Source organism: Athene cunicularia (genome assembly GCF_003259725.1).
Source record: "Athene cunicularia isolate RWA chromosome 20 unlocalized genomic scaffold, athCun1 chr20_part2, whole genome shotgun sequence".
Taxonomy (NCBI): domain Eukaryota; kingdom Metazoa; phylum Chordata; class Aves; order Strigiformes; family Strigidae; genus Athene; species Athene cunicularia.
Genome location: NW_020799126.1, coordinates 236,416 through 261,198, shown reverse-complemented (window position 1 = coordinate 261,198; position 24,783 = coordinate 236,416). Strand labels below are relative to the sequence as shown.

Genomic DNA, 24,783 nt, shown 5'->3' with positions numbered 1-24,783 from the left:
CATGCATTCACGAAGGCTGTAATGACTTAACAGAGCTGCTCGTAATGATATAGCTCATAATACACACGCAAGATGGGAGGAAAGTGCTCAGGCGCTTCCCAGAACACCTCCAAGGTCACCCGTCCCAGCAGAGAGCAAGTCCAGGCCATTTGGCACGTGCAGAGCAGGGCAAACTGCCCCAGCCGGCTCCAGCTCTTCTCGTGGCAGAGGCAGACAAAATCCTTCTCTGGCAGGGGCACAGACTGTGAGCAGCAGCCAGCTCCTGCCAGGACGCTGTTCGTCCAGTCCATCCTGGAAAAGTGGGGCTCTGACGCAGACTAACTGAGAAGGCTGTTCCCACTGATGTTACGGGCCACACCAGGCTACTACCCCATGTCTGGGCTTGTCTTTCAGGCTGAGGCACCACTTACCATTTGTGAGTGCCTTGACAAATCAGGGTCTCCAGACACACTCCACACCAGCTCCTTGAACGTGGCACTATGAGTGCTGCCATAAACACCCACCAGCAGCAGACTTGCATGTCCCATCCCCTAGAGCCAGGACAGTCTCTGCTCCCAAAACCTGACTTGCAGGGACTCTGCAAGAGCAGCAGCAAGCGATGGTGGCAGCCCTGTTCTCAGGGAGAGGCAGGGACCTCCACTGCTCTATGTGGAACATGAAAACATCCTCACTATCATCTCCCAAGGTTTGCCTTTCCAGCCAGAAAATCGGCCAAATTTTGTCCTTCCTAGACACCATTAAGAAAGAACAACCTCCATCTCGGACGCATCTCCCTAGTTCTTGTCAGCATCTGTTAGAGTTGAGTAATACAGACACACGGTGGCATCCCCTCTGGTACAAGGCACATGTGGCTTTCCAGCATGATCCAGATTAATCAGTATAATTAACCAGGCAAGGGGACACTTACAGCATCACATAAATACCATCAAATCTGCCCAAACAACAGACACTCTTTGGGTGATAAAAACAAAGCAGGACAAAGCACTCTACAGGCAACTGCCTTCCAGGAATCCCATCATTATGGGCTTTGCTCTGCTCTCAAGATACTTCGAACTCTGATGTCCACATCCTCGGAGACCCTCTGCACAAGGCACCTTCCAGCTGAGGGCAGTCAGGACTAACACACTCCCTGCCACGAAGTGCAAAGCTAGAAAGTTGTCGAGCTACATACACAGACGTATCCTGAGGAGGTCCCTGGTCCAACTACAGCTCATTGCAGGCAGTCTTCAAAGGCAGATAAGACTACTCAGGGCCACATCCAGTCAGGCTTTGAGAGTTTCCAAGGATGCTGACAAGTTTTCCTGCCATTTGTGTCTTTTTACTGTGCAAGGCTGCGAAGCACCTGGATCTGTCTTCTCTAACCCCTCCTATTTAGCCGGATAAACTGGTTTACTCCTCTCAGCAGCTTGGTCAGCTAAAGCAAACAGATCTCTGCCTCAGCCCAGGGGTGGCAAGGTACCTGCCAACAGACTGCAGCCTCCTCACTTGTGCTCACACCTGCCTGCAGAGGCGTATGTCCTGGAGGGGGTCAGGCCCCTGCAGACAGGGCCTGAGCCCCAAGAACCAGCACTGCAGCTGCCCCACACCACAGCCCCCCTTCCCCTCCTTTGGCTCAGGACGATTTGGTAGGCAGAAGCTACAGGCAAGCTGAGCAAGGTACTAGGCACATAGTTCAGGAGGTTCATGGCTCTTCTGCCAATAAGGTTCAGAGCCAAGATCCAGAAATGGCAATGTGATGGTTGCATCAGCATAACCAAGCTAACCAGCAAAGTTAACTGGGAGGGTACAGAATCACAAACTACTGTGGCTGAGGATGCCTCAGCCAGCAGATTTCTAACATGGTACTTTCTGTACTGGGTGGCCAAGCCCTTTTCAAGCCAGCGTACCCCATGGCTCCTGCAGAGGCAGAGCACTGCTCAGAGCGCAGCACCCAGCACGGGCTTGTTCCCGGCTGGAATCAGCCTTGGCCGTGCCAGCGCAGAGGCAGCAGTGCCCTGCAGGGAGGCACGCGCGGGGACCCGGGGGGCAGGGAGGCCAGCACACTTCCCTTGCCATGGTCCCTTCTTTTAGCAGCTAAATCCCTCATCATTTAGTATTAATTCCCACTGCACATTAGTAGTAGACACACCCTAATTGACCAGACATACAGTTTGGTCCCAAAGCACCTGGAGTCCCTGCGCCAGTCTCTGAAGAGGACTGTTAACATCCAGTCTTGCTAATAAGAGCAATCACCTTAAGTAAGCACGGCTCCTCTGCAGACGCCCAGCACCCACGCTTGAGAGCCCCTGGCCCTGCGCACAGCTCTGGTGAATAAACTTCTGGGATGAGGCACAGACCTGCATAAACCCATGAGCACACCCCCACCGCCACCCCCACGCCCCAATATCTGCGCTTCCAGGAGCATTTTTAACAAACTGGCACGAGCAGCAGAGAAACACTTCTGCCTCCCACCACCGCATCACACAAATCCAACAGTTCATCAGCCCAACTCAGCATGCGGCATGAGCCCAGCAACAACTCCTCTCCCAGTCTACCTTCACTACCTCCGGACTGCGGTCAGTCTCCAAACGCGGCAAGGCTGACAGGTAAGGATGAAACAACCACTGACTGCGCACAAATAACCAACTTCATCCCAGCAGGACAGTATTTCTTGTCCTGCTCTCTCTGGCACAAGTACCTCTAAGCACTCACCTCTAAGTATCCAAATCAGGAGACAGGCTCTAGAATTCAGAAGCTGTTTTAATCAAACACGCCAGACTGCATTTCAATTAGCCTTCTGAGTCCTTCTGCCTTTTCCCTGCATACAGCAGAATGACAGATTTTAAGAACAACCTCTTCCTTTCAGTAAAAAGCAAGACTCCAATGCACTCTTCCAGACTGACAAGCTGGGCTTTTAAGGAAAGCACCAAATATCACGAGGCCTACCACGTTATGTGCTGTGACGGCTCTGTAGCAGTCAATATCCCTGCAAAGGGATGAACAAGACTGGGCCAAGGGCACCAGGCTGTGCCACCCGCCCGGGTGCCGAGTGTTTTCAGGTTTCCTCCTGAGGCTGTGGGCAGGGATTGCAGGCAGCAGGGAGTCTCCAGCCATGCTGGCCAGAGGTGAGAAAGGGCACGGCACAGAACATGGGAATAGACGTGAGCAGGCAGGCAGAGCTGCTGCCAAAGAAGAGGTGTACCCCTGTATGGGTGAGTGATCTGCAGAGGTACGGAGAGTGCAGAGCAATATAAAGCAACATGAAAATTTGGTCTGCCAATTTAAACATACACTGGTTTCTGCTCTCATGTAAATGCACTGGGAGTCAGACACTCTCTGGGCCAATCTCGGGGTCTAGGCAGTGTAAGGTAGAAGCACCTTGGTGAGGACAGGCTCCCTGGAGCTGAACTGGGACTAGCACCAGAGCTAGGCAACGCTGGGGCTGACTGCCCCGTGGGCAGCAGCAGTGCGGAGGGGCTGTCGCTTGCAGGAGAGCTCTCGCCCAGAGCCAACACCCACTGCCAATGGCAGAAGCAGCTCTTTCCCCAAGACATGGCAGCCGGGCTCCCCCGATCCGGAGAGCAAAGGCCGGCTGCAGCCTCTCTGCAAACCAGGAATAACGAGGAAGGCAGCACAGAGCCTCAGCGTGGCTAACGCCTGCAGGCTCTCACAAGAAGGCATGGGGATATTCTCACAGCTGGCACAGAAAACCGTGCCTCCAAAGCCTGTGCTCCCCATGCATACACCATAAAGCCAGTCTAGACTTTCAACACACGCAAGGCGAGTTCTGGGGCCTGATTCGGGGTACACAACACAAATGCCAGTGCCAGAGAGACACAATGAAACAACGTCCCTGCTTGGCAGCGCAGCCGGAGGGCCAGTGCTGACCGCGGGGCACGAGGCCGCAGCCAGGCTGCACCCGGGCAGAGCTGCGCTCCACACCCCCGGGCCCAGGCACAGGGCAGCTCCGTAGCCCCAGCACCTGCTTTAGCGGTCAGATATTCTGGAAACGCTCAAGAGCGGCCGAGGACTCTTCTGCAAACTGTCAGCAGTTTTGCTTTTATGAATCGCAAGCAAGTAGAACAGTAAATCAACCCCTCCAGTGTATGAAGCAGCCAGCTTGAGAATTAAGACACAAAAAGTCAAGGAATCAAGAAGCTTGGATTCCCAGAGTGACATTAATTCTCACCACAGTCCCACAGGGCACATTTTAGTTTATGCCTTAATACAGAGCATTAATGTTGTTGCAGGAAGCTGAGCCTCTGCACGTCCTGGCTTGTGCGTTTTGCTCCCAGTGGTCCCTCTTCATTCTAGCAGCCAGGCTTCCACTCACACAAAGCTATCTCAGACTAACAGGATCTCACCTGCACCTGAATTTTCAGTGTTTAGCCCATTGTTCATCCACCTTACCCCAGTAAAACAGAGCAAATCTGGGAGAGAAGAAACATGTGCAGCAGCTTCTGGGCCAGGAGTGGGTACAGCCCCAAGCTGCTTCTTGTGCCCTCTCCACTGCACTAGCCTCTGACCACACAATGGCATTTTCCACCCTTTGCCCTGCTCCGCTCTCAGGTGTGCTCAGGAGGTACCGAATTTGCCCCTTCCTCCAATGGCAGCCAGGGCTGGTGGCACAGAAGGGGCTGTGCCTGGCTTGCCCATGTGCACCAGAGCAGTTTGCAGGAGGTGGCTGGTTTCACACAGACTTTCCTTACGCCAGAGCCTCCCAACAAATTTCACCGACTTGCATAAAACCAGCCTTAAATATTATCTATTAGCAGACACAGGTCAGCCCGAGAGAGACTCAGCAGCTCAGTCCAGAGGCTGATCTCAGCCTGTGTCACTGTGGTTCAGCAACAGAGTCAGGGGGAACTTTGCTGTCTAGCTTTCCAAGAGCTGCAGCTACCCAGCATGCTTGTCCGTTGACAATTTTTCATTAAACTGCAGGTACTTTACTACATGCTTTGTGCCTTAAATACCTCTTATTAGCATTTGAGTGTCTTCCCTCCTTAGAAAGCTTGCAAGGCTCCCATTAAGGGTAATGAGAGTCATGCTCCTGGGAGGCAGGGGAATATATACCCCAACATCTCCTGGTTATGGTCTACTCTAACCAGTATGTCAAAGCATCATCTGCTAGGGATTTATAACAGAGGCATTTTACAACAGGCTCTATTATAAGTTATTAAGGAATGGAGCACCTTCTACTGTTCTTTCATTAAATATTAATAGAACATTTATAAACCGATCCTTAATTTAAAGTGTTACCTTTAATCAAAGCCCTGGTGATAACAATGCAGCCTTTGGTAAGGCCCCTCTGGTAGTACTTAAACCTTTCACACGGAGATTTTATGTGCCTGCAGGCGCGCTCCTGCTGTGGGCAGAGGATGCAGTGGAGCTCTGGCGGGTGCAGGCGCAGGCAGGGTGCTCTGGGCTGGTGGCTGCAGGTCTCGCTCGGTGTCACAGGCATTGCCCGGGCCAGGCAGCCGCCCGCGGGGCCATCGAGCTCCTCCAACACCCAGTAACGCCCTGGCACGGGCACCCAGCCTCAGTGGCCAGCACGGAAGTGCAAGCACTAACAGACGCAGGGTGTGGGCTGCGGTCTGGCCTCCCAGTGACCCACGCGATGGCCCGGCCCGGCCGGGTGCTGCTCACCTGTTTTACTGTCCACAGTAAAGTGCTGCTCGCCCTCCAGTACACTGTAGACTACCCGGGCACTGCTCCCATACGTGGGGTCGTCAGCATCAGATGCCATCACCTGCATCACAGAGGTGCCTGAAGCAGGGACAAGGAGGAAAACAAAAAGTCAGGGAGGAGGCGAGAAGAGCAACGCAAACCTCAGGGCCAGGGGCCGGCAGAAGAGAGAATGGGGGCCAACGCTGATCACTCACACGTGCTGAAAGAAACAAGAACAGTTGGGTGCAAAGGCAGCACTGCCTCCCAGGAAAGCCCGAGAGCCAGGACTGCAGACACAGAGTGGCAGGAGGGACCAGAGCTTGGGTCACCTCGGGGCTGCTGTCTAGGCAGGACCTACTCCCCAGATCACTGGTCTGAACATCTGGGAGCTCTTCTCCCAGCGGACTTCTGCTGGACCATCTGGGAAGGACCTGGGGACCAGACGTTACCACATCGGCCCCTTTCCTGTCCGCACTGGACAACTGGGTCACCTCCAGCCCGCAAAGGGACCTCCCAGCCAGGGCCTGGTTCATGCTGCAGCACCACGTATCTGCAGCAGACAGACCTGCAAAGAGATGACAGCCAGGGCAAAGGAAAGGCTTTTGTTTGCCCAGAGCCAGACACAGCACCACGTCCTCATGCTCTACACGTAGCAGGGCAGGAGGACTATAAATTGGATAAAAGTCCATCAAATGTCTGCAGTTAAGTTATTGATTTTCAACGCTGCCTCATTAAACTGGGTGCTTCACTCCAACTGTCCCTGTGATGGCTTTAATTTGACATCATGTTCAATTTGACAAAAGCAGGACTCAGGACATGAGAATGGGGCCAGCAGCAAAGGGGCTGAGATCAACAGAGACAACAGAAGTGAGGAAGGAGGGGAAGCCTAATCCTGCCTACAGACACTCTGTGAACAGAGGTGGTGTGACTGAAGACCTGGGAGGACAGGCTACCCAGCTCCACCTCTAGCACCAGACTCAGAGCATCCCTGCCCCAGAGGTCATGCACTGGCACCGGTCACCTCTCTGGCGGGATGAAGTGCAGGATGGGGAGAAGAGCCCTGAGCTACTCATAAGAAAGGTCAAACCAACCGGGAAACTCCCTGCTGCAAGGTACTGCCAGGGCCAAGAGCTGACGAGGCTGACAGAGAGAGAAGCTGGTAATTTGTAACGGACAAGATCCCCCAGCAATGATTGCAGTTAAAAGGTAGGTTTTGCTTCAGAGATGACTCCAGGGCACAAGACCAGCCCACACTGCAGGGGCCATGAGAGAACACTGCACAGCTCACACTGCTGCATCCAGCAGCTCTGCTCTGCCTCACGCACTTCTCAGTGCTGCTGTGCACCAAGCTGAGGACGGGAGGTACCACACTCCGGTCCAGAAACCCTTCTGCTCTGCAGAGCATCCATGCATATGCTGCAAAGACGATCTCACAGGCTGATCCCGGCTACACTCGTGTCAGGAATAGCCCAGAGCCAGGCTTGCTTCTAGTTGTCAGCATCCGAGCCTAGAGCCATTACAGTCCCAAACACCAGAGGTACACAGGAAGTCAGAAGCAGCCTGTTCCCATGTCACAGGAGGCAGAAACAAAGCTGGAACCATCCAGATGGAGGATGAGGAGCTCTAGTCTCTGATGCCTTCCTCTTCCTCTGTCAGGAGACCACCAGCCCACCGCTCGCAGGCAAGCCAAGTACCCAGGGCGCTTCTGCACCAGCCCAGCCTGGACACGGGCCGGAGGCGAGACAGCAGAGCTGCTGCGAGCAGCAGGGATTCACACACTCCCCCAGACCAGTTCACTTCTGATCTCCTAGCAAGGGTGTTCACTGAAGAAAATGAGCAGTTACCATGGTTGCTTTACATTCTCCCTGGCTGTCTTTTCAGAGCTGCAGCTCTGCTGATAACATGAGAATCCCCCTCATCAGTCTTCAGCAACAAGCTAGTTCGAGTTGACTTATTTATGCTTTGCTGTCTCCAGTGAAGTTATGGTGCATCCCTGCCAGGCACGTCCAGATTACACCACAGCAACCGAGCTCCCTGCCTTGCAAACAACTGTTTAAAAAATGCTTCTTGCTTCATTTTCTTGAAAGGGTCTGTCCTGCCTCCTCCTCCCCTCACCCACCATCACACAACTCCATCACCAGGCGTGAGCCAAGGCAGATCACCCCATGCCAGCTCCCGCACAGCCCCTTGGGCACCCTGGCATATTCCTGTGGGAAGCTCCTGCAGAAATCTAAGGGAGGGATTGGAGAAGGGAAGGTCTCCAAGCACCCCTCTCCCAGCTGCAGCAGAGAAGCCCTGCTAGGGGTGCCGGAGGTGCCAACGCCTGAGAATCACCAGAAGCAGCACCTGCCCCGGCAGCAACCAGCTGAGGGTCCAGTGCCCACAGCAGCACCCGCTCCTGCACCCATCATCGCCACAGGCAGAGCCTGCTGACCTTGCACAACACCCCACGCTCCAAGGACCACTTGCTCCCACCTGGGCACCTCAGAGGCAAAGGCTTAGGAGACCCAACACTCACCCACACACGCTCGAACCCATCAGTTACTTGCCTGCACTTGTCCAGTTTACGGTATAACCTGTGTCGGGGCTGCACAGGTGCGGGCAGAGCTGGTGCCCCAGGGACTACGCTGCAGCCACCCCAGAGCTGTCACCCCACGGGTGCCAGCCCAGCGATCATTAAAGAGGGGGGCTGGCCACTACAAGTTTGTATCAGGCTCTGCCCCTCACGCTGCTTCTCCTCAGACGCGCTCACTCAGCCGCATCGTTCACCTGCTCACCCATCCCCATCGAGAGCCGCACTCCTCACGCTCCAGAATTTACCTGTGGACTCGAACTGTCCAGTGCCAGAGTCGGGTGGGAAGGCAGGATCCGTGCCCACCAAGAGGTGGGGTTTGCTCCTCTGTTGTAAGCCGTGCCCCGGACAAACGGGCTGCAGCTCCGGCACAGAAGGCTCCTGCCCCCCAGGGCTGCTGGGAGCTCCCAGCACAGGAGCAACAGGGCTGTGGGGCTGCGGGTCCAGGCCGCCGGGCCCCCGGCGCGAGCCCCGTGTCTGGAACCAGCCTGTCCCCTCCAGCGCGAGGGGAGAGCGAGCAGCACGGGGGGCACAGCCAGGCCAGAGCCAGCAGTCCTGGAGGTGATGAAGGCTCTGCCCTTCCCCACCTGCTCTCACAGCACCTCATTGATGAGCAAACAACAGGCAGGGGGGGAACACCAACCCCCACTGGCCTTGACTTCTACTCTGCAAAGATGCAGCACAGCCTGCTCAAGGTCACCGACAGGACAGCGGGAATGGAGGAGCCCCACACTCCCAGCACGCCCATTTAACCACTCACCCCTTTTCCACCCCTCAGTGTGAAGAGCAAAGGTCTCAAATTCCAGTTTAACCTGACCCCCTCCTTGCTGCGCAGACAAGCCAAGGGACACTGGCCCCCACTCCTGCTCTGACATTAGCCCCTGCTCTCCAAGCACAGCACTGCCCACAGCCACTAAGTACAGCATGTACGACTTTTATTTAGTTTTCTAGCATGTGCCTTAGCCATAAAAGATAGGATAAATAAAATCTAAACATCCATCATCCACTGTATAACCCACCTCTCATAACCAGGAAACCTGAATCCGTATCCAGAGAGATAATTAGACGTGTAAAACGAGATAAAGACCTCAGCTCCTCCCCTGGCCAGCTCACCCTGCAGAACCTGCGGAAACCAACAATTTTACATAAAAATTAATGAGTCAGAGTCCATTGCTTACTCTCCTGCTGCAAAGATGGGATCTGGCACAGTAGATGAAACAAATTGCATTTCCCCCCAGAGGAAAGGGGGGCCAAGACCCTCACTTCAGAGCAGTCCTCCCCGCCCGCAGGGCTGGGCGCGGGAGGGGACACCAGTGTGGCTAGCTGCCACCCTCTGGCTCCGCGGGCCCTGCCCAGGCCATCCCCACTCCACATCCTGAGCCGTCCTGGAGACCTGCCAGGGACGTCCAACAGCCCTTGACTCTACAGGCCAGGGAGATTAATCCTGTCTGTGCTGGGATCAGCAGCGCAGGGGGGCTGCCAGCACCCAGCACTAGAAGGTGCCCGGCGATGTCCCCAGGAGCTGGCGGGACTGAGGAGCCATTTCCCTGCAAGGCCCTTTCCTGCTGCGGTGGCGAGCGCAGGGCTCAGCCCCTGCAGCTGCCCCGCGCAGAGCCGTTCTGGCAAACAGCCGCTAGTGCCTTCGCTGGGATGGACACAGCTCTGCAGAGCACCTGGGAAATACAAGTTGCAATGGCAGCCCTGTCCTGGCAGCTGTCGCCACCTTCCCTGAAGGACCGAGCCTCTGGGGCTGGTTTCAGCCTCCTGGGAGGTGCCATCTGCCTGCACACAGACAGCCAACGGCTCCAGACCACTCGCTCTGCCACTCGCTCCAAACACATTTAGCTAAAAGAAATGTCAACAGGCAAACTCCAAATGCGCCCAAGAGTAAGGCAGCCCTGCACCGAATCCACACGCCAGCCGCGGGGCCTGTCGCTTCCGCAGGACAGGAGTACAGGCAGGCTCCAGGCCTGCAAACAGGTAGCAGGAAAAGCCAACACCTGCTACATCCAACCGCCCCTCCTCACAGCAGCCTTCGACCCTTCCCTGGTGGAGGCAGGAGCCTCCAGCCACTCTCCAGCCCAGCTCTGGGGCCGCAGCCTGCCCCTCCAGCTCTGACTGGGCCCAAGGGATAACTCTCTACCCACGCTCAGACACCTTTCTGTGCAGATCCAGCCAGCTCCAGGACAGCACATGGCCATCTCAGCCCTGCAGAATATTCCTGGGAGGAGTGCTTTGTCATGCAAAGCCACACGCCCTGGACTGATGCCAGAGTGCAGCACTCCCATCTCAGCCACCGGCCGCTGTGGGGGTGGAGGGCAGCTGAGATTTTATAAACAATTTACAGCTTTCATTTTGCCCCAATACATGCAGTAGCTGATGCACCCCAAAAACAAGGAAGTGGGACATCAGGGAAGAAAGCAGAGGAGCTTAAAAATTACTGGAGCAGAAGCGAGTTTCTTGCAATCTCAGGATCATCCTGACTTGGTAGAAAGCCAAATCTGACCCAGGAGATTCACTGCAGAGCCCTCGCACCCAGCAGGAGAAGCCCGAGGGAGGTAACCTGGCCGTGGTGGAATCACTCAAACAAACATCCTTTGGGGTGTCTGGCTCGAGAAACCCCCTGCCCAAGGCACCCAGCAGGTAAACGTGGTGTCTTGGGGGACAAACCAAAGCACTGAACTAAGGAGGCACAGGCTCCCTGAGGGGCTTAGCACATGCGGGCTGGATGAGAGGGTGTAGGCAGTGCTCAGCTGTGCAGGAGGACAGAGGGCTCAGAGCCCGCGCCACGGCCAAGTGCACAGTGCAGAAGGGGAAGGGGCAGCCTCGCTGAGGACTATCAGGCAGCACAAGCCCCAGTTCCCAGCTGCTTGCTGCCCCAGCAGCTTCCAGATGCACACAGGTCTTCTGAGCACTCTCTATCAAGGGAGGAAAAAAAAAAAAATCAGGCTGCCTGCAAGTGTTCTGGCTGCATGTTAAACAAAGTATTTTTCTCTGCTTCCAGCATGGAGATTAAGCAATTTCTCTTCACAATAATCACTTCTGCATTCAGCCAGCTTTGTGCCAGAGTCAGGGCTTGACCCCAAGTTTCTATATGTACCGCCAAATCATCTCTAATCTGGACTTGGTGCTACACAGAGAAATCAGGAGAACAGAATGCACCAAGAGAAGAGCGAGGTCCTAATGAAAGGATGCACGTTTCCTAGCACACCCCTCACCCCAGGCTCTGAGCAGCCCAAACAGCCCAGAAGTGAGCTCTGGGCTCCAACACCCACCCTGCAACCCGCAGAGCTGTCTGGCAGGAGGCACCGTGTGCTGGATTTGGGCTCATGCTTGTGTGCAGCAGACAGCTGTTAAGGAGACCCCAGGGAGCTCAGGAAGAGAGCCCAAAATACAGCTAATTTTAGCATCTCCTGTTACAAGGTGAAGCTCCTGCAGCTCCCAGGCACTTAGCTGGGTCCCATCCTACCTTCTTCTGCAGCTGCAGGTCTCTTCCTTTGGTGCTAGACTCTGCTCAACTCAGGCACTATGGAGCGATCTGCACTAGGGTTCCTCCGCGGAGGCCAAGCCCCAGAGCAGCACAGAGCAGCCTGCAAGCTCTGAGCCCACAGTTTCTCGCTGAGGGGACAGGACAGCAGTAGGGCTGCAACAGGGTTTGCAGCTTGGGCCCCATCCTGCAGACAGACTGCTCCCCGGCTGGCTTGCGGGCAGCCGCATGGCCTGACCCGGCAGTGGGCACGGGGCAAGCGGCAAGAGCACGCCCAGGCAGTACCACCGGCCCCTGCCCTCCTTGGGGACCCGAGGCACTGCCCCCGGCAGCCCTGCGGCAGGACAAGGCCCTGCTCATTCTGGGTCCTGCTGCAGCTCCAGCTGCCTCCCCGGCCAGCCCCGCACAGCACGGGGTCAAACCTGCCTCTTCTGCACCCTGGCAGCGCTCTGTGCCCCGCTGCCTGCAAAACAGCCCTCAGCAGCTGTGCTGTTTCTCCTGATGCCCCAGCAGCCCCCGACAAGATGAGGTTTCTAGAGAGAAGTCAGCTGAAGCCTGCGCTTGCAGCTGGACCTGCCATGCCAAGGGACCCCAGACAAGGCTGTTGGCTCAGCCCCCGCTCAGGATGTGCCTCCTCCAAGCACAGGAGCCCAGCGCCAGCCTAGGGCCTGTGCACTGCGTGTAGAACACGCTGACTTCTCCAGGGCCACAGCACGTGCTCAGCCTGGCTCCATGGGCTGGGGTTAGCTCCAAGCACCACCTCTGCCTCTTACGAATCCCAGGCTCTGGCTGTACCTGTCTGACCATCTTGCATCTGCTATTCTTGCTCCATCAGACAGCAGTAGCAACCCCCTTTCCTTTCCCTTTGGAGAGGTTTATAGTGAATCTGGATGAGTTCATGGAAGACACACTCAAGCTGACTAAACCCACGGAAACCACCCACAGCTGAAGAAATCCCCAAGCTGAAACTGGTTGCTGGCTGTGTGAGCATTAAGAGGAACATCACACATGCTGTGTGTGCTGCTCCTCCTCCATAAGCATCCGCTTTGGCCACTATTAGGACAAGATCCTGGAACAAAAGGATCTTTAGTCCCCTGACTTAGTCTTGCAGTCTCAAGCAGCATGTATGCTGTCACTACCAAAATGTGCTGCCCTGGCCCCTGCACAGAGCAAGGGGCAGGTGTGTTGCAAAGCGCTCCCAGCTACTCTGTGAGTCTGTGCAGTGTTCTCATTTGTTATTCCCTCTCAGACACTAGGAAATCAAATTACTTTCCCTCCCAATTAGTACTCCTTCATTATGCAAATAATGTCCTTTGATCTGCTCCTGCTGTCACCAAGCGGATCTGACCGTATTTGTTTTACTCCTTTTTATGCCCCAGGAAAGCACCCACCTCTGGGAGTTGGGACTATGCTTTTGGCTGATAGCTACCATGAGTGAGAAGAAAAACCATCCACTTGGGCAGCCCCAAGCACAAACCCCAGCAAGGCCAAGCAAAGCAGGAGAGGAAGAAGGGGGTCACCCTTTGCTTTTCAGGCTGTCAGAGCAGCTCCCTGAAAACAATTTCCAGCTGGAGGGTAGCCCTGTCCCCCGGGGTGGGCCCATCCCAGCCCCTTCTCCAGCAGAGCAAGGCTGAACCAGAAACACGGGTGATCCAGGGAAACATCTCCACCCAAATGGAGCCAAGACAACGCACGTTTACCAACAGGTCCCCAGGCTCTGACCTTGATATGATGTATTAACAGCCAACCCAAGCTCTCCCCAAGCTGCCCAGCCTCCCTACTGCTGCTTGGCCAGTACAGAGGATCACCTCCATCCACATTCAGGAAGGCAGCAAGGCACATTCCCCAACCACTCTTATGAAAAAAACCCTCAGGTCTAGGGAAGATTATCTGTCCAGCTCAGAGACCACAAACATCACTGCCAATGCCAACCACAAAAAAAGCCATGATCACAGCTCACCTGGCCTTGATGCCACAAAAGGAGCACTCCCACACAAAGAGGGCCTGGCAGGGTATTTCCCATAAGAAAGTCCTGAACTTTACCTCCCTGGCCCAGGCAGCATCCCATGTTCTGCATCCTCAGCCCTTTCCACAGCTGAACTTCAGACACCAGGTCCATGACCAGCCTCGTCTCCCTCTGTGTCCACACCAGGGCCACAATGGAGGAGTAGGGCAGCTGCTGGGCCCCAGTGGGTTGAGGAGAAAGCCACTCCTCAGGCTTCCCTGTTTATGCTTTCACAGGATGTGTCCATCCTGCCCTTTGTGCTACCTGTTCCCGGGCAAAGCCCTGGCAAGCCGAGGGAGAACCAGGAGGGAGCCGGGGACTTGGAGCAGCAGCACATGGATACCCTCCAGCTCCGCATTCATGCTGCGGGGGACCACGTGGCGGCCCCACTGGAAGAAACTGGGTGAAGCAATCCCTGCCCTGTCGGCTAAGCCATCTCCACAGCTACAGAGGAGCCCTGACACTGCCTGGGATGGCCAGGCTACAGAGCTCCAAGGCTGTCGCAGGCAGACAGACATCAGCCTGGTAACAGGCTCTTGGCTCCAGCTCCCCCCTCTGAGCAGGCAGCTTGGAAGCGCAGCCCATGCCGTTCACAGCACTTCTCTTTACTTTTAACTTCTGAGTATTTTAATTTGCAGGAATCGCCTCCTTTCATGTTGTGAAACAGTGTTTCTTTCTCCCTCTGATCTCCAATTTCGCATAGAAACTGTCTCCTTTGATATGTCTTGTTCACATCAGTCTGATCAGGCAGCTCCGTAATTGTTGGTGATTTTCAAAGAACTGGGATCCTTGTCTAATACTCAGAGTTGAGAATTCCTTCCTTTTTACATGTTGTTCAAGCAAAATAGATTAATTTAATTTCTTTCTTCCCTTTGGGAACAGGATGCCTCCTGCTTTGCTGCCCACATGCTGTCTTTCATTTCTCCAGGAGCACATGGCTGTAGTTCAAGGGGTCACCCTCTGACTCAGGAAAGGATTTGTGCAGGTAAATGGAAGAGGAAGGAGAATTTGGGATGCCTCAGGAGAGCTTGTTCTCCATCCACCAACAGAAATCCAGGCAGCAGCAGCTCCTCTGGCATGGGCAATTCCCACACTTTTGTACCTGCTGGAGGCCAGGCACCAGTCTCACAACGTGCTGCCCAAGAACCACGGAGAGCCAGAGCTCCGTCCCGCGGCAGCGCAGACCCGAGCACCATCCCCTCACTCCACCGCCAGGTCGCCTGCTCAGCCAGACCCTCCCGCGCACGCCGGGATGTGGCAGTTCCCAGGACCCGCCGAGCCCCTCGCGCAGCCCAGCCCCGCTCCCCCGGCGCTCTCTGCCATCCTGGCACCCTCGACGCTGGTGACCTGCCTTATCTTTGATGTCAGTCAGTCTTTTGCAGGTTGTCTTCTACCTCTAGGCAGCCTATGGATAACAGTGATTTATAGTTGCCTGCCCACAGTGTGTGCCAGCAGGTGCAGTCTGCCACGTGCTCTGGCTGGTCAATGGGGGTAGCAGACAGCCTGGCGGGCACGGGGACCGTGGGATGCTCCAGGCAGTGCAGCAAGCCAGCCCCTCTCCCGGCCACAAGCCGTGCTCCGCAGCATGGGAACCCGCTGCTGGCCAGCTCGGGAGCTGGGCAGTGACACTGCAGCTCACGCATCGCCTCCCCGCGCCCCTTCCGACACCCAGGACAGCGCAGCACGTGCTGCCCCGCTCTGCCGGCCCCGGGGGGCTGCGCTCTGCACCCTCACGGCACGCTCGGCACTTCGGCGAGGCTGATCACCAATGGACTTTGCAGATGTCTGGTGGCAAGGGAACAGGCAAGCTCACAGCAACATGGGGAGGCCACACTTCTGTCACAAGGGACACAATTTCCCCAATCTCAGCCAACAACGGCTGCCCCCTCAGAGGAGGGTGGGAAGCTGCACGAGGGGGACTTGGGGGGCTCAGCGGTGCTCCACGGGGATGCACAAGGGCTGGCTGGGCAGCCACGGGGCTCTGGAGAGCAGCAAATCGGCATGGTGAGGGGCTGGGGCACAGAGAGGGAGAAACACTGCTTGGGCTTGTCTGAACTGCAGGCAGCTGTGAGCCCCTCAGCATGCAAGGGCTCGGCCCAGCCCCCCACCCCCAGCGTTTGGGAGCGAGGGAGCAGTGCAAAGCCCGGGCAAACGCACAGTGGGCAGCTGGCACCGCCACAGCCCGTCTCCAGGGCACGGCTTAGGGCTGAGACTGAGCGCTCAGCCACAGCCTGGCAATCAGCTCAGAGGATTTATTCACTTGTTTTCCTTAAGCCACCTTATTTATTTTTCCCCTTGGCTCCCAAGCTCTAGTCTCAGCTGGAATCCCTGGGATTTGCAGGCAGGTTTGCAGGGTAGAGCAGGCTCAAGGTTTGACAGGAGAGAGGCGGAGGCTTCCCAACCCACCGTGTCCCACCCAGCAGACCTACCAATGGGGGACAGCTCAGCCACGCTGCCGATGTAGGGCCCCTCCAGGAAGCGCGGCTCGCTGTCATTGATGTCCTGCACCTTGATGATGAACTCTGACTCAGGCTCCAGCAGCTGGTCCGTCTGCCGGTCACGGGCCTGCGCCCGCAGTGTGTAGAAGGTTTTCTGCTCCCGGTCCAGGCGCTCGGTGGCGTGGATGTCACCCGTGATCTCATCGATGAGGAAGATAGTCCCTGCGCCCTCCCCGGAGATAGTGTACTTGATGGAGCCGTCCCCCTCATCTGAGTCTGAGTGGATCTGCCAGGGAAAGAGGGAGAGGGTGGGAGCAGGCTGGGGCCATGCTTGTGCCCCCACGGCTGAGATCACCCAGGTGCGGAGCCTCTGCACAAGGTGCCCAAGGACCCTGCGTGGTGCCGGTCTGCTCCCTCTGCTACTGCTGGAGCAGCGAGGAGCACAGAGCACCACCAAACGATGCCTGGGCGTGGAGGAAGGCCCAGTAAACTGGAACTTCAGTCCTGCCTATGCCACCATACGCTCAGCAGATCACAAATCCTGCCAGTACCCACCCACACCACAAACCAAGGGACAAACCCCGCCACTGTGGGGTTAGGAGATGATGGAAGAGGGAAGGACAGCTCAACAGCACTCCAAAGAAAGGGGCTTCCCTGTGGGCAAGGACCCAGGCAGTGTGGGATCACCTCTCCCCAGCTGCACGGCAGACCACCACCAGCATCTGCCCCCCTCTACCCAAAGCCCACCCTCATCTGCCTGCTCTGCCCCAGCCACAGCCCCGCGCCGTTCTCTGGGCAGTCAGTGCTGACGAGTCTCCCTGCCTGAGAGCTCACACACTTGCTGCACATCTGTATCAGGTTTAGGGGGCAAGGTAACAGGGCAGCCAACCCATCACAGCATCACACCCAGAGCCCCCACCTGAGCAAAGTCTGCAGGAGACATGGCAAAGCAGGCCTGTACTCAGGGTGAAAAACAGACCCCGTGGAAGATTCTTTTATAGCCAGTCTCCATTTTTCATTAAGACAGTGTTTGAAATTAGGAAAAGAAAGGGTAAACAGCAGCTTCCTATGGACCAGGAGCTGACTGGAATCCAGGCCAGACATGCAGAGATAATTTTTTTGGTGGCATTAAACTGAGTTATGAGGTTTTTACAATCCAGCCACTTATGAGAAATCTATTAACAGTAACTGGACAGGCAGAATGCATCTTGACAGAGCACGGCATGGGCATTAATTGGGACAATCCATAAAGGGACAAGCCCCCGGAAAGGTTTCATCAGCTGCTTTCATTTGCTTCCTATAATTCCTGCTTAGAATCAGCAAAGTCGTGTGTGTGTGTCCCCCAAAAAAAGAAAAAAGCTGTCCATTAATCGGCTAATGAAATATGAAAATGTTTATGGGCCATTCAATCTTCCAAACTGCAGTTCTATAATCCACCTTTCAGACATACAGCTCTACCAGCAAGAATTTATACCAGAGCTGCCTCTTTTTTATGACACCTTCATTATATTTGTCTTGTTAGATACAGTTTATATATTTATTTCATGAGTGAGGGGCCCACGCGTTAGACAATTCAATGCATTTTACACAACATTCGCATATTATTGCCCATGTTGAAACATCTCCCAAGGCTTGCCCAGGAAGGAGACCTCCACTCAGCTAGCGATCGGTGCTGGGACCACCGCGGTGCCTTGGCCACAGACCTGCCAGGGCAGAGCCGCTCGGGAGGTGCCTGCAGGGACGCTCTGCCCAGGTCTGAGGGAGCAGCCTGCCCCGGCGATGCTGCCCCAGCCCTCCCCGCCGGCCGTGGGGCGCCTCCTGCCCCTCCACTCTATAATCCTCCCCATGCTCGTCGCTGCTCCACTGGAGATCAAGCTTTTCAGAATGAAAAAGCTACACCTGGTCTGTACGGTGCAGGTAACAAACCTGCGTTCTTCTGCTGAGCACCAGGCTCAGGATTAATAATAAGGCCAGAGATAAACCACCCGGCACCTCTTCCCAGCACCACACTGAGCTCTCAGCACATTCTCTTTACATATTTGCTCATCGCTGACTGCTCAGAGCAGCCACCAGCATCCCTGCAAACTGGAATGCTAGGAAGAAAAATGGAGCATGGGCTCAAGGGGCTGTAGAGATTGATTTACAAAGGAAGATTAAAAGAGCTAAATCTGTGCTGCTTGGCTAAACAACAACTAATGGGGGAGGGCGGGATAACAGGCTACGGACCTCTGAGGGGAGATGCTGCAGGCCCAGCCCGCATCCCCGGGATGCTCCCGGCCCAGCCGTGACAGCCGGCAGCCCCGGGAGCACCCGCGACTCCCGATCCCCGCCAGCAGCTCAGCCCCTCGGGCCAAGGCCTGAGCACCCGCAGCAGCCGGGGCCGGCCCGAGGGTGCACAGAAGGCCCATCTGTTGTTTGCTCAACGGGAAAATAGTTTCCTTGTCCTGAAAGGCTACAATCGGAAATTTTATGAAACCATTACTTACTTACTAATAATTAAATCAAAATTAAATGTGAACAAAGGTGCACATTCCTTATTAAGCAGAACAGACAGATACACAAATAAAAAATGACTCTGGGTCTGGAAAAGAAAGGAAATCAAATAAAAACTAGCCCGTAATAAAGGCACACTGTTTGCCCCAACTCATAAAGCCGGAGTTCATCAATTTTCTTTAAATATTAGCAACTTAATTAAATCTGCTTTTTTCCTTTTAATCCTCTCCTCTATCTAAAATAGATCTGTCCACATGCAGAAGTTTGTAACTAGTGCTGACCCCATAATTCTATTTAAAAAACCCAAAGAAATCCACATCAAACTGACAGCAGCCTCAGGGGAAATTACAGTTCAGAAGAAGGATTAGCTAGAGAACCCAGATTTTATGGAAATGGTATCGGCCCTTCAAAAAGCACATGTAGGTGTGCAAGAGCTATCCAGAGAGGGCAAGCCCCAGCTGCGCCGCCGGGAACCACGGGGACCTTCCCGGCCCTGCAGGCTGTGCCAGGGCTGGCACGCTGCCCTGGGAACTCGGGGGCCACCCCCAGGTGAGCAACCCAGCTTCTCCCAGCCCAAGGAAAGCCCGGCCCCAGGCTGCTTTCAGCCCTTGGGAACAATATTCACAGGGAATGGTTTTCAGTGCAGGCTGCTGCTTATTCTGAGCAGGGTGGGTGATGCAGTGCATGATGTGGAAAGGGGCTGTAAAATGGGTTAGTTGTAGGTTCCTGGGTTCGTTTTGGAGATGAGGTGGTTGCTAGGCTACCTCTGGAGTTTGACAGGGCCTGATGCTTCAAGTCGCTTCCCAGGGGAGCTGTGAATTAGCTGTAACTGCATTGAGCATGGTGGTGGAGGAGTGCGGCTTTCGAGTGTCTGCTGAAATGGACACAAATCACCACTGAAATCCCGGCTGGCCCCTAGCCAAGAAGCCCATTTCCAAGCCTTCTCTAGACTCATGACCAGACAGCTGAGGCCATCAGACAGCCCTGCTGCAGGAGCTCTGGGGCATTCTCCTTTGAGAAAAGCCCATGCCCCCACAGGCTTGCCACACGCTCCTCTGGTCCCAACAGCTGGCACTGCCTTCAACATTACACAAATAATGCATCCTCCCAACACCTGAGAGCCACAGGGCAGCTTCTCCACAGCTCCCAGAAGAGGACAAAGCCCAGCAACCCCAAGGTGAAATGCTCCTTCAGCCCCATGACTCCAGGAGTGGGGGCAGCAGAGGTCCGCACCCAGCCGCCCCGAGAGGTCACACACCAGGGCAGCAGTGAGTTACCAAGGACAGACCCAGTCCTGCCCTGCAAGGCTCCCTCAACTGCCAGCACCTCCAGCTTTGCCAGCACTCCTCTCCACAGGGTGTGCAAGCAAGGGCAAGAGTCAGGACAGCACGAAGAGCCACGGCCTTGCTGGGAAGGGAGACTGCTGGGGGGACACCAGGGCTTTTCCAGCACGGGGACAGCAGTGTGCTCCTGCCACCGCTGACACCTTCTCACAGTGGGCAGCACGCACTGGTTAGAGCAGCCCAAAACCTCCCAGTGCTCTCCCTGGAAGATCATCAGTGCCACTGCCTGTGCAAAGCCCAGCACGGGTCTGGCCCGGCCAGCAGCCAGGAGTGCCTGCAGGACAGACCCAATGGGCACAGCTCCCCATGAGCCCCAGAAAAGCTGTCACCAGTGCTGGCCCGCAGCATCCCTCCAAGCCCTGCACACCCACACCTAGCACCTGCCACACTATGCTGTGCAGGCCAGCCTAAGATACATAAACCCTGCAACAGCCTCGCTCTGGCCACAAACAAGAGCAGGATTTCTGTGGCACAGCTAGAGCGGGACATCTCCTCTGCCAGCCCCAGCCGCAGAGATAATGAACCAGGAAAGAGCTGCTGTAGCCTGCAGGTTCTTCCAGGACCAGGAGAGAGCCACAGGGAGGGCCCCGAAACAAACCCCAGCACATTATCCACACGCTGAAAGGGCTACAGGATCAGGGACCAACCAACCACCTTCAGGAAGTCAGGGCTGCACCTACGGCAGCAACCACCAGCGCAGGAAGGTCCCAGGACATGGTGGGGACCAGCATGACCAGATACCTGCCCTGCCAGCCCAGCGCATCTGCTCCTGCCCAGCAGGTCCTCCCACAGAGCCAGGGCTGAGGCCTCCCTGCTGCCCTCACAACACCCTGAGCTCTGCCCTTCTTGCACCCCCCCAAACACCACGGGAACCCAGCACACGACTGAAAGAACATAGATGTGAATTTGGGGTGCTCCTGCCCTACAGTCTCCAGGAGCACATTAACGTGGCCACCCCCCAGATAGGACCGAGCTCCTGCCACCCCAGCCCACAGAGCACTTCTCTAACCAGGGCCCCAGGAGCAGTCTGTGCGCAGGCCCTCTCTCCCCAGTCTGGCCGTGCTGCTGCGTGCCCTGCTCTGCCCCATAGATGCAGCGTTACCTTACCTTCCCCACATACAGCGGCTCCGTGCCCGTGTACTCCTCCACCACAAAGAACTGATTCCAGACCCAGCCACGCTTCACTCGCCCACTGGCCAGCAGCGCGGGGTCCCCCGGCTGCCCCAGGCCAGGGCCCTCCACTGCTGTGTGCATGGCCCAGGCCCCCAGCTCCTGGATGGCGCAGAACAGCAGCAGCATGGTCCACGAGAAGCCCTGCAGACCCTTTGCCATCGCACTCTGGGAGGCTGCATGAGCAGTAGCGTTTGGTCAGGCGATTAGCAGCCTTTAGGGAAGCGGAGGAGCAAAGTCCACAGTAGCAGCATGGGGGTCACTGGTCCATGCAGAGCATCCCCATCCCCGCCGCACGCCGTGTGCTGCGGCGCTCCTGTCCCAGCAGGCGGGGGTCACATCCGTGACAACAGGTGTCCCGGAGCGTTCGCTGCTGCCACGGGAGCAGTCAGTGCTGGTGCCTCGCCGGCTGCTCCTGGGTCTCCAGAGAAGAGTCTGGCAGCTGGCATTTGTCTCTGGGGATGGAGCTACACGGCTCTGCAGTTGGCTGCTGCTGGTCTCGCTGGGGAGCAGGGTCACACAGGGCCTGCTGCCCGCCCTGCCAGCGGGCAGGGAGCTCCACTGCAGCGCGTGGGGCACAGGCACCTGCAGCCGTCGTTCACAGGAAGCAAAGGGAAGCTTTTCCACACACGTTTCACAGAGGAGCTAACAGGATGAGCCACCGTGGCCAGTGTCTGCCTGTCCTGCAGTGGCCCTGGACTACCGTGCGAGGGGTCTGGCAGCCTGTGCCGCATGTGTGGTCAGCAAGCCCATCTGTAACTCCCGTCTTCAGGGGGGTGACAGCCCAGTACCTGGCGAAGGGTCCCTGGCCCAGCTGATGTCGGTCACTTCCATCCTTGCTGGCTCACGCAGGGAGGCGCAGGGCAGCCAGCAGCATCCCCAGGAGCCTGGAAAAGGCCAAGGTGTTAGTGCTGGTGTGAGAGCGGGGCGCTGTGCCCCCCCGTGCTGCCCCTGTAGCCTTGGTCAGCATCTCCCCCCTGCCCTGCCCTGCCCCAGGTGCCCCCCAGCAGAGCCCAGCTCTGCAGGTCTGGCCAGAGCAGGGACCCCAGGAGGGAGGGCAGCCAGCGCAGAGAGCCCACCGCTATGGACATCTGCTCCTGCCCGAACTCTGAGACCAAGGAGCCCCGCTGCCGAGGACGCTGCCCTGGTGCCAAGGGGAGCCAGGCCTGCTGCTGGCAGGGCTCATTGCTGCCCACACCAGGGGCAGATGTGCAGGGAGTCCCCAGCACTGCACAGCTGCTTCTGCCTGCCAGGGCCAGGCCCCACTGGTCCTGCAGACACCAACGAGGCTCACGCCGGGGGATGCCAGCACCTGACAGTGAGAAGTGCTGGCTCTCCAGCAACTGTGGCTAGTCTTTCCAGAAGAAGTTTTCCTGACGTCTCACTTCTGCAGCCATGGGCTAGGGGAACAGCACCTGTTCAAGGACTTGCCACCTGGCTGACTTTAAAGCTAACAGAAAGGGATCTGGAGTATGCTTCAAGCCACCTGCAAGGCACTAAGGATAAAGACATGAGACCCGTGGCCAAGGCTAGGCTGTCTTCAGTGAAGACAGGGATGATTGTGCAGCATCCATGTCCCTGCACCAACGCCCTGAGCTTCCACCAGAGCTCTACACCACCAGCCACAGCCAGAGCTACTCATGAAACACACACATCTTCACTGGTTTGCAGAATTAATCTCCTGTCATCTGTTACTCTAAATTGGAGGAGGAAGAGGATGAATGGAAAGAGGGACAATCCTGGCCTAGATATCCATCTACTCCCTGCAGAAGGGGAACTGGACTGTGCTCTGCACAGCCCCCTGCATGATTCTAAACAGCCCCAGCAGTTCAGAGCAGGAGCAGCTCACAGGTGTTTCCCTAGCTCTTTCTTGCACTTGCCATTCCCCTGGTGTGGCTGCACCAACAGGGCAGTTTCCCAAAGCATCTGGTGAGCTGCACTGTCACTTCTGCATTTGCCAGCCTGGACAAACACCTACTGAAAAGCACAAGGCCTTAGTGCCAGGCACTCGTCCACACTGCCTGCTCATGGCTCACAGCAGTGTGCCATGCAGCATGCACAAATCTATTCACACATGAGGGCTCACGCTCTTGTTCCATCCCACACACAACTAACAGCACTCATACACACTAGCACTCTCCTGTCCCTATTTGTGCCTCCTTTGGGTGTACACATGCTATATTCCACGCACACCTGCACACCAGCCATCACACATGCAAGCCCTGTGCACTTCACGCTCCAAAGAACACGGGGTCTCCCGTGTATTTTTATGTTAGCAATCACGGTACAGAAGCACTAACATTCCTCCCCACCCCTCTTCCTTGTCAGAGCGTTTGTTATGAAGACATCTCTGCACAGACATGCAAGGTTATTGGCAATGGCACGGCTCCCTCCTGCAGTCACGCCTCCCCACACCGAAGCCATTCCTGCCACCACTCCTGAGGGGCCAGCTACTCTTGCCAATCTGGTGAGAGCCCCTATCAAACATCAAACTATTTAACACTGGAGAGTACACTATGGGGGCAAGATGGCCTGTAAATGGGTGATAGACTGAGTAATTCCTTACCCCTGTTAGAAGTCTTACAGGGTAAAGTAAAAGCAGCCTCCATTGATCAAACACAGCTACAAAGATCCTGCTCTGGAGCAACAGAGCTCAGGCTTCAGAGCCAGACACTCCCAGTGACAATAACAGGAAACGTACACACCTGGTTTATGATGCTTACATGGATATAGAGAAGATACACATAAGAGATAGAGCACAACTGCCACAAACAGCACCTCTCCAATTTCTCACATATGGGAAATCTGTGGCTATTTTGGAGCAAGTTCCTCAGACAGCAAGAGATGTCAATAAACTGAAGAGCACAAGCTGTGCCAGAGCAAGAGCTCCAGGCCAGCACCCAGGGCAAACAGTGAGTGCAGGAGAATGTCCCGTCCAGCATCTCTGCCCTTGCCACTCTACAGCACTTCTGCAGGCAACGCCTCCACATGCACCCAAAGTCCAAGTACAAAATGGGTTGTACCTGGTAAACGCAACTGCCAGAACGAGACCTTAACAAATAGTCCATCTGCACATGTTCAAGGCCTACAGAGCCTTGGGGAGAGGCTGCCACCAGCTGCTGGTCTCCCCTCTGCCCCCCCAACACCCTCTCCTTGCCACTCAGGCTACTCCACATGGGTTTATAGAGCCCTGCCAGAAGCCTTGAGCAGGTAGCAATGCCACTGCCAGAGAGCAGTTCTGCAAGCACTGAAGACCTCCTGAACATGCAGGGAGGCTGAAAGCAAGCCAGCCCAGCAGTGCAAACCCAGGCACCACGAGCAACATCAGGATGCCAGGGCCCTGACAGAGCTGGCAGGACAGCAGCACGCTGCCCTGGCTGCCTCCAGCACACAGCGTTCAGGGCACGCAGCTGACAGACAGCATCAACACTGGCTCTGTGAGGGCAGGAGGAGCTTCCCACATTCCCCTCATCGCTCTATTTCACATCTGATTTCCTCCATGACCCGACTACCCGAGCCACCTCTGGAGCCAGCCCCGCGTGCACTCAGGGATGGCGCTGCATCTTTAGTTTCAGCCTTGCCAGAGTTACAGCATATAAATGGAAGTGGCTAAATCCTAAACAGTATCA

The 24,783-nt window shown here is 55.9% G+C and overlaps 1 protein-coding gene across 1 annotated transcript in view; it reads right to left on the bottom strand.

Moving 5' to 3' along the window:
* CDH22 (cadherin 22) overlaps nucleotides 1-24,783 on the bottom strand; it is a 78,542-nt gene that overhangs the window by 30,891 nt on the left and 22,868 nt on the right. Inside the window, exons 2-4 of the mRNA XM_026862350.1 lie at nucleotides 21,092-22,041; nucleotides 16,140-16,434; nucleotides 5,626-5,745 (exon numbers count right to left, since the gene is read on the bottom strand). Of these exons, the coding sequence (XP_026718151.1) occupies nucleotides 5,626-5,745; nucleotides 16,140-16,434; nucleotides 21,092-21,316 (640 nt within the window). The 5' untranslated portion in view covers nucleotides 21,317-22,041. The remainder of the gene's footprint in view (nucleotides 1-5,625; nucleotides 5,746-16,139; nucleotides 16,435-21,091; nucleotides 22,042-24,783) is intronic.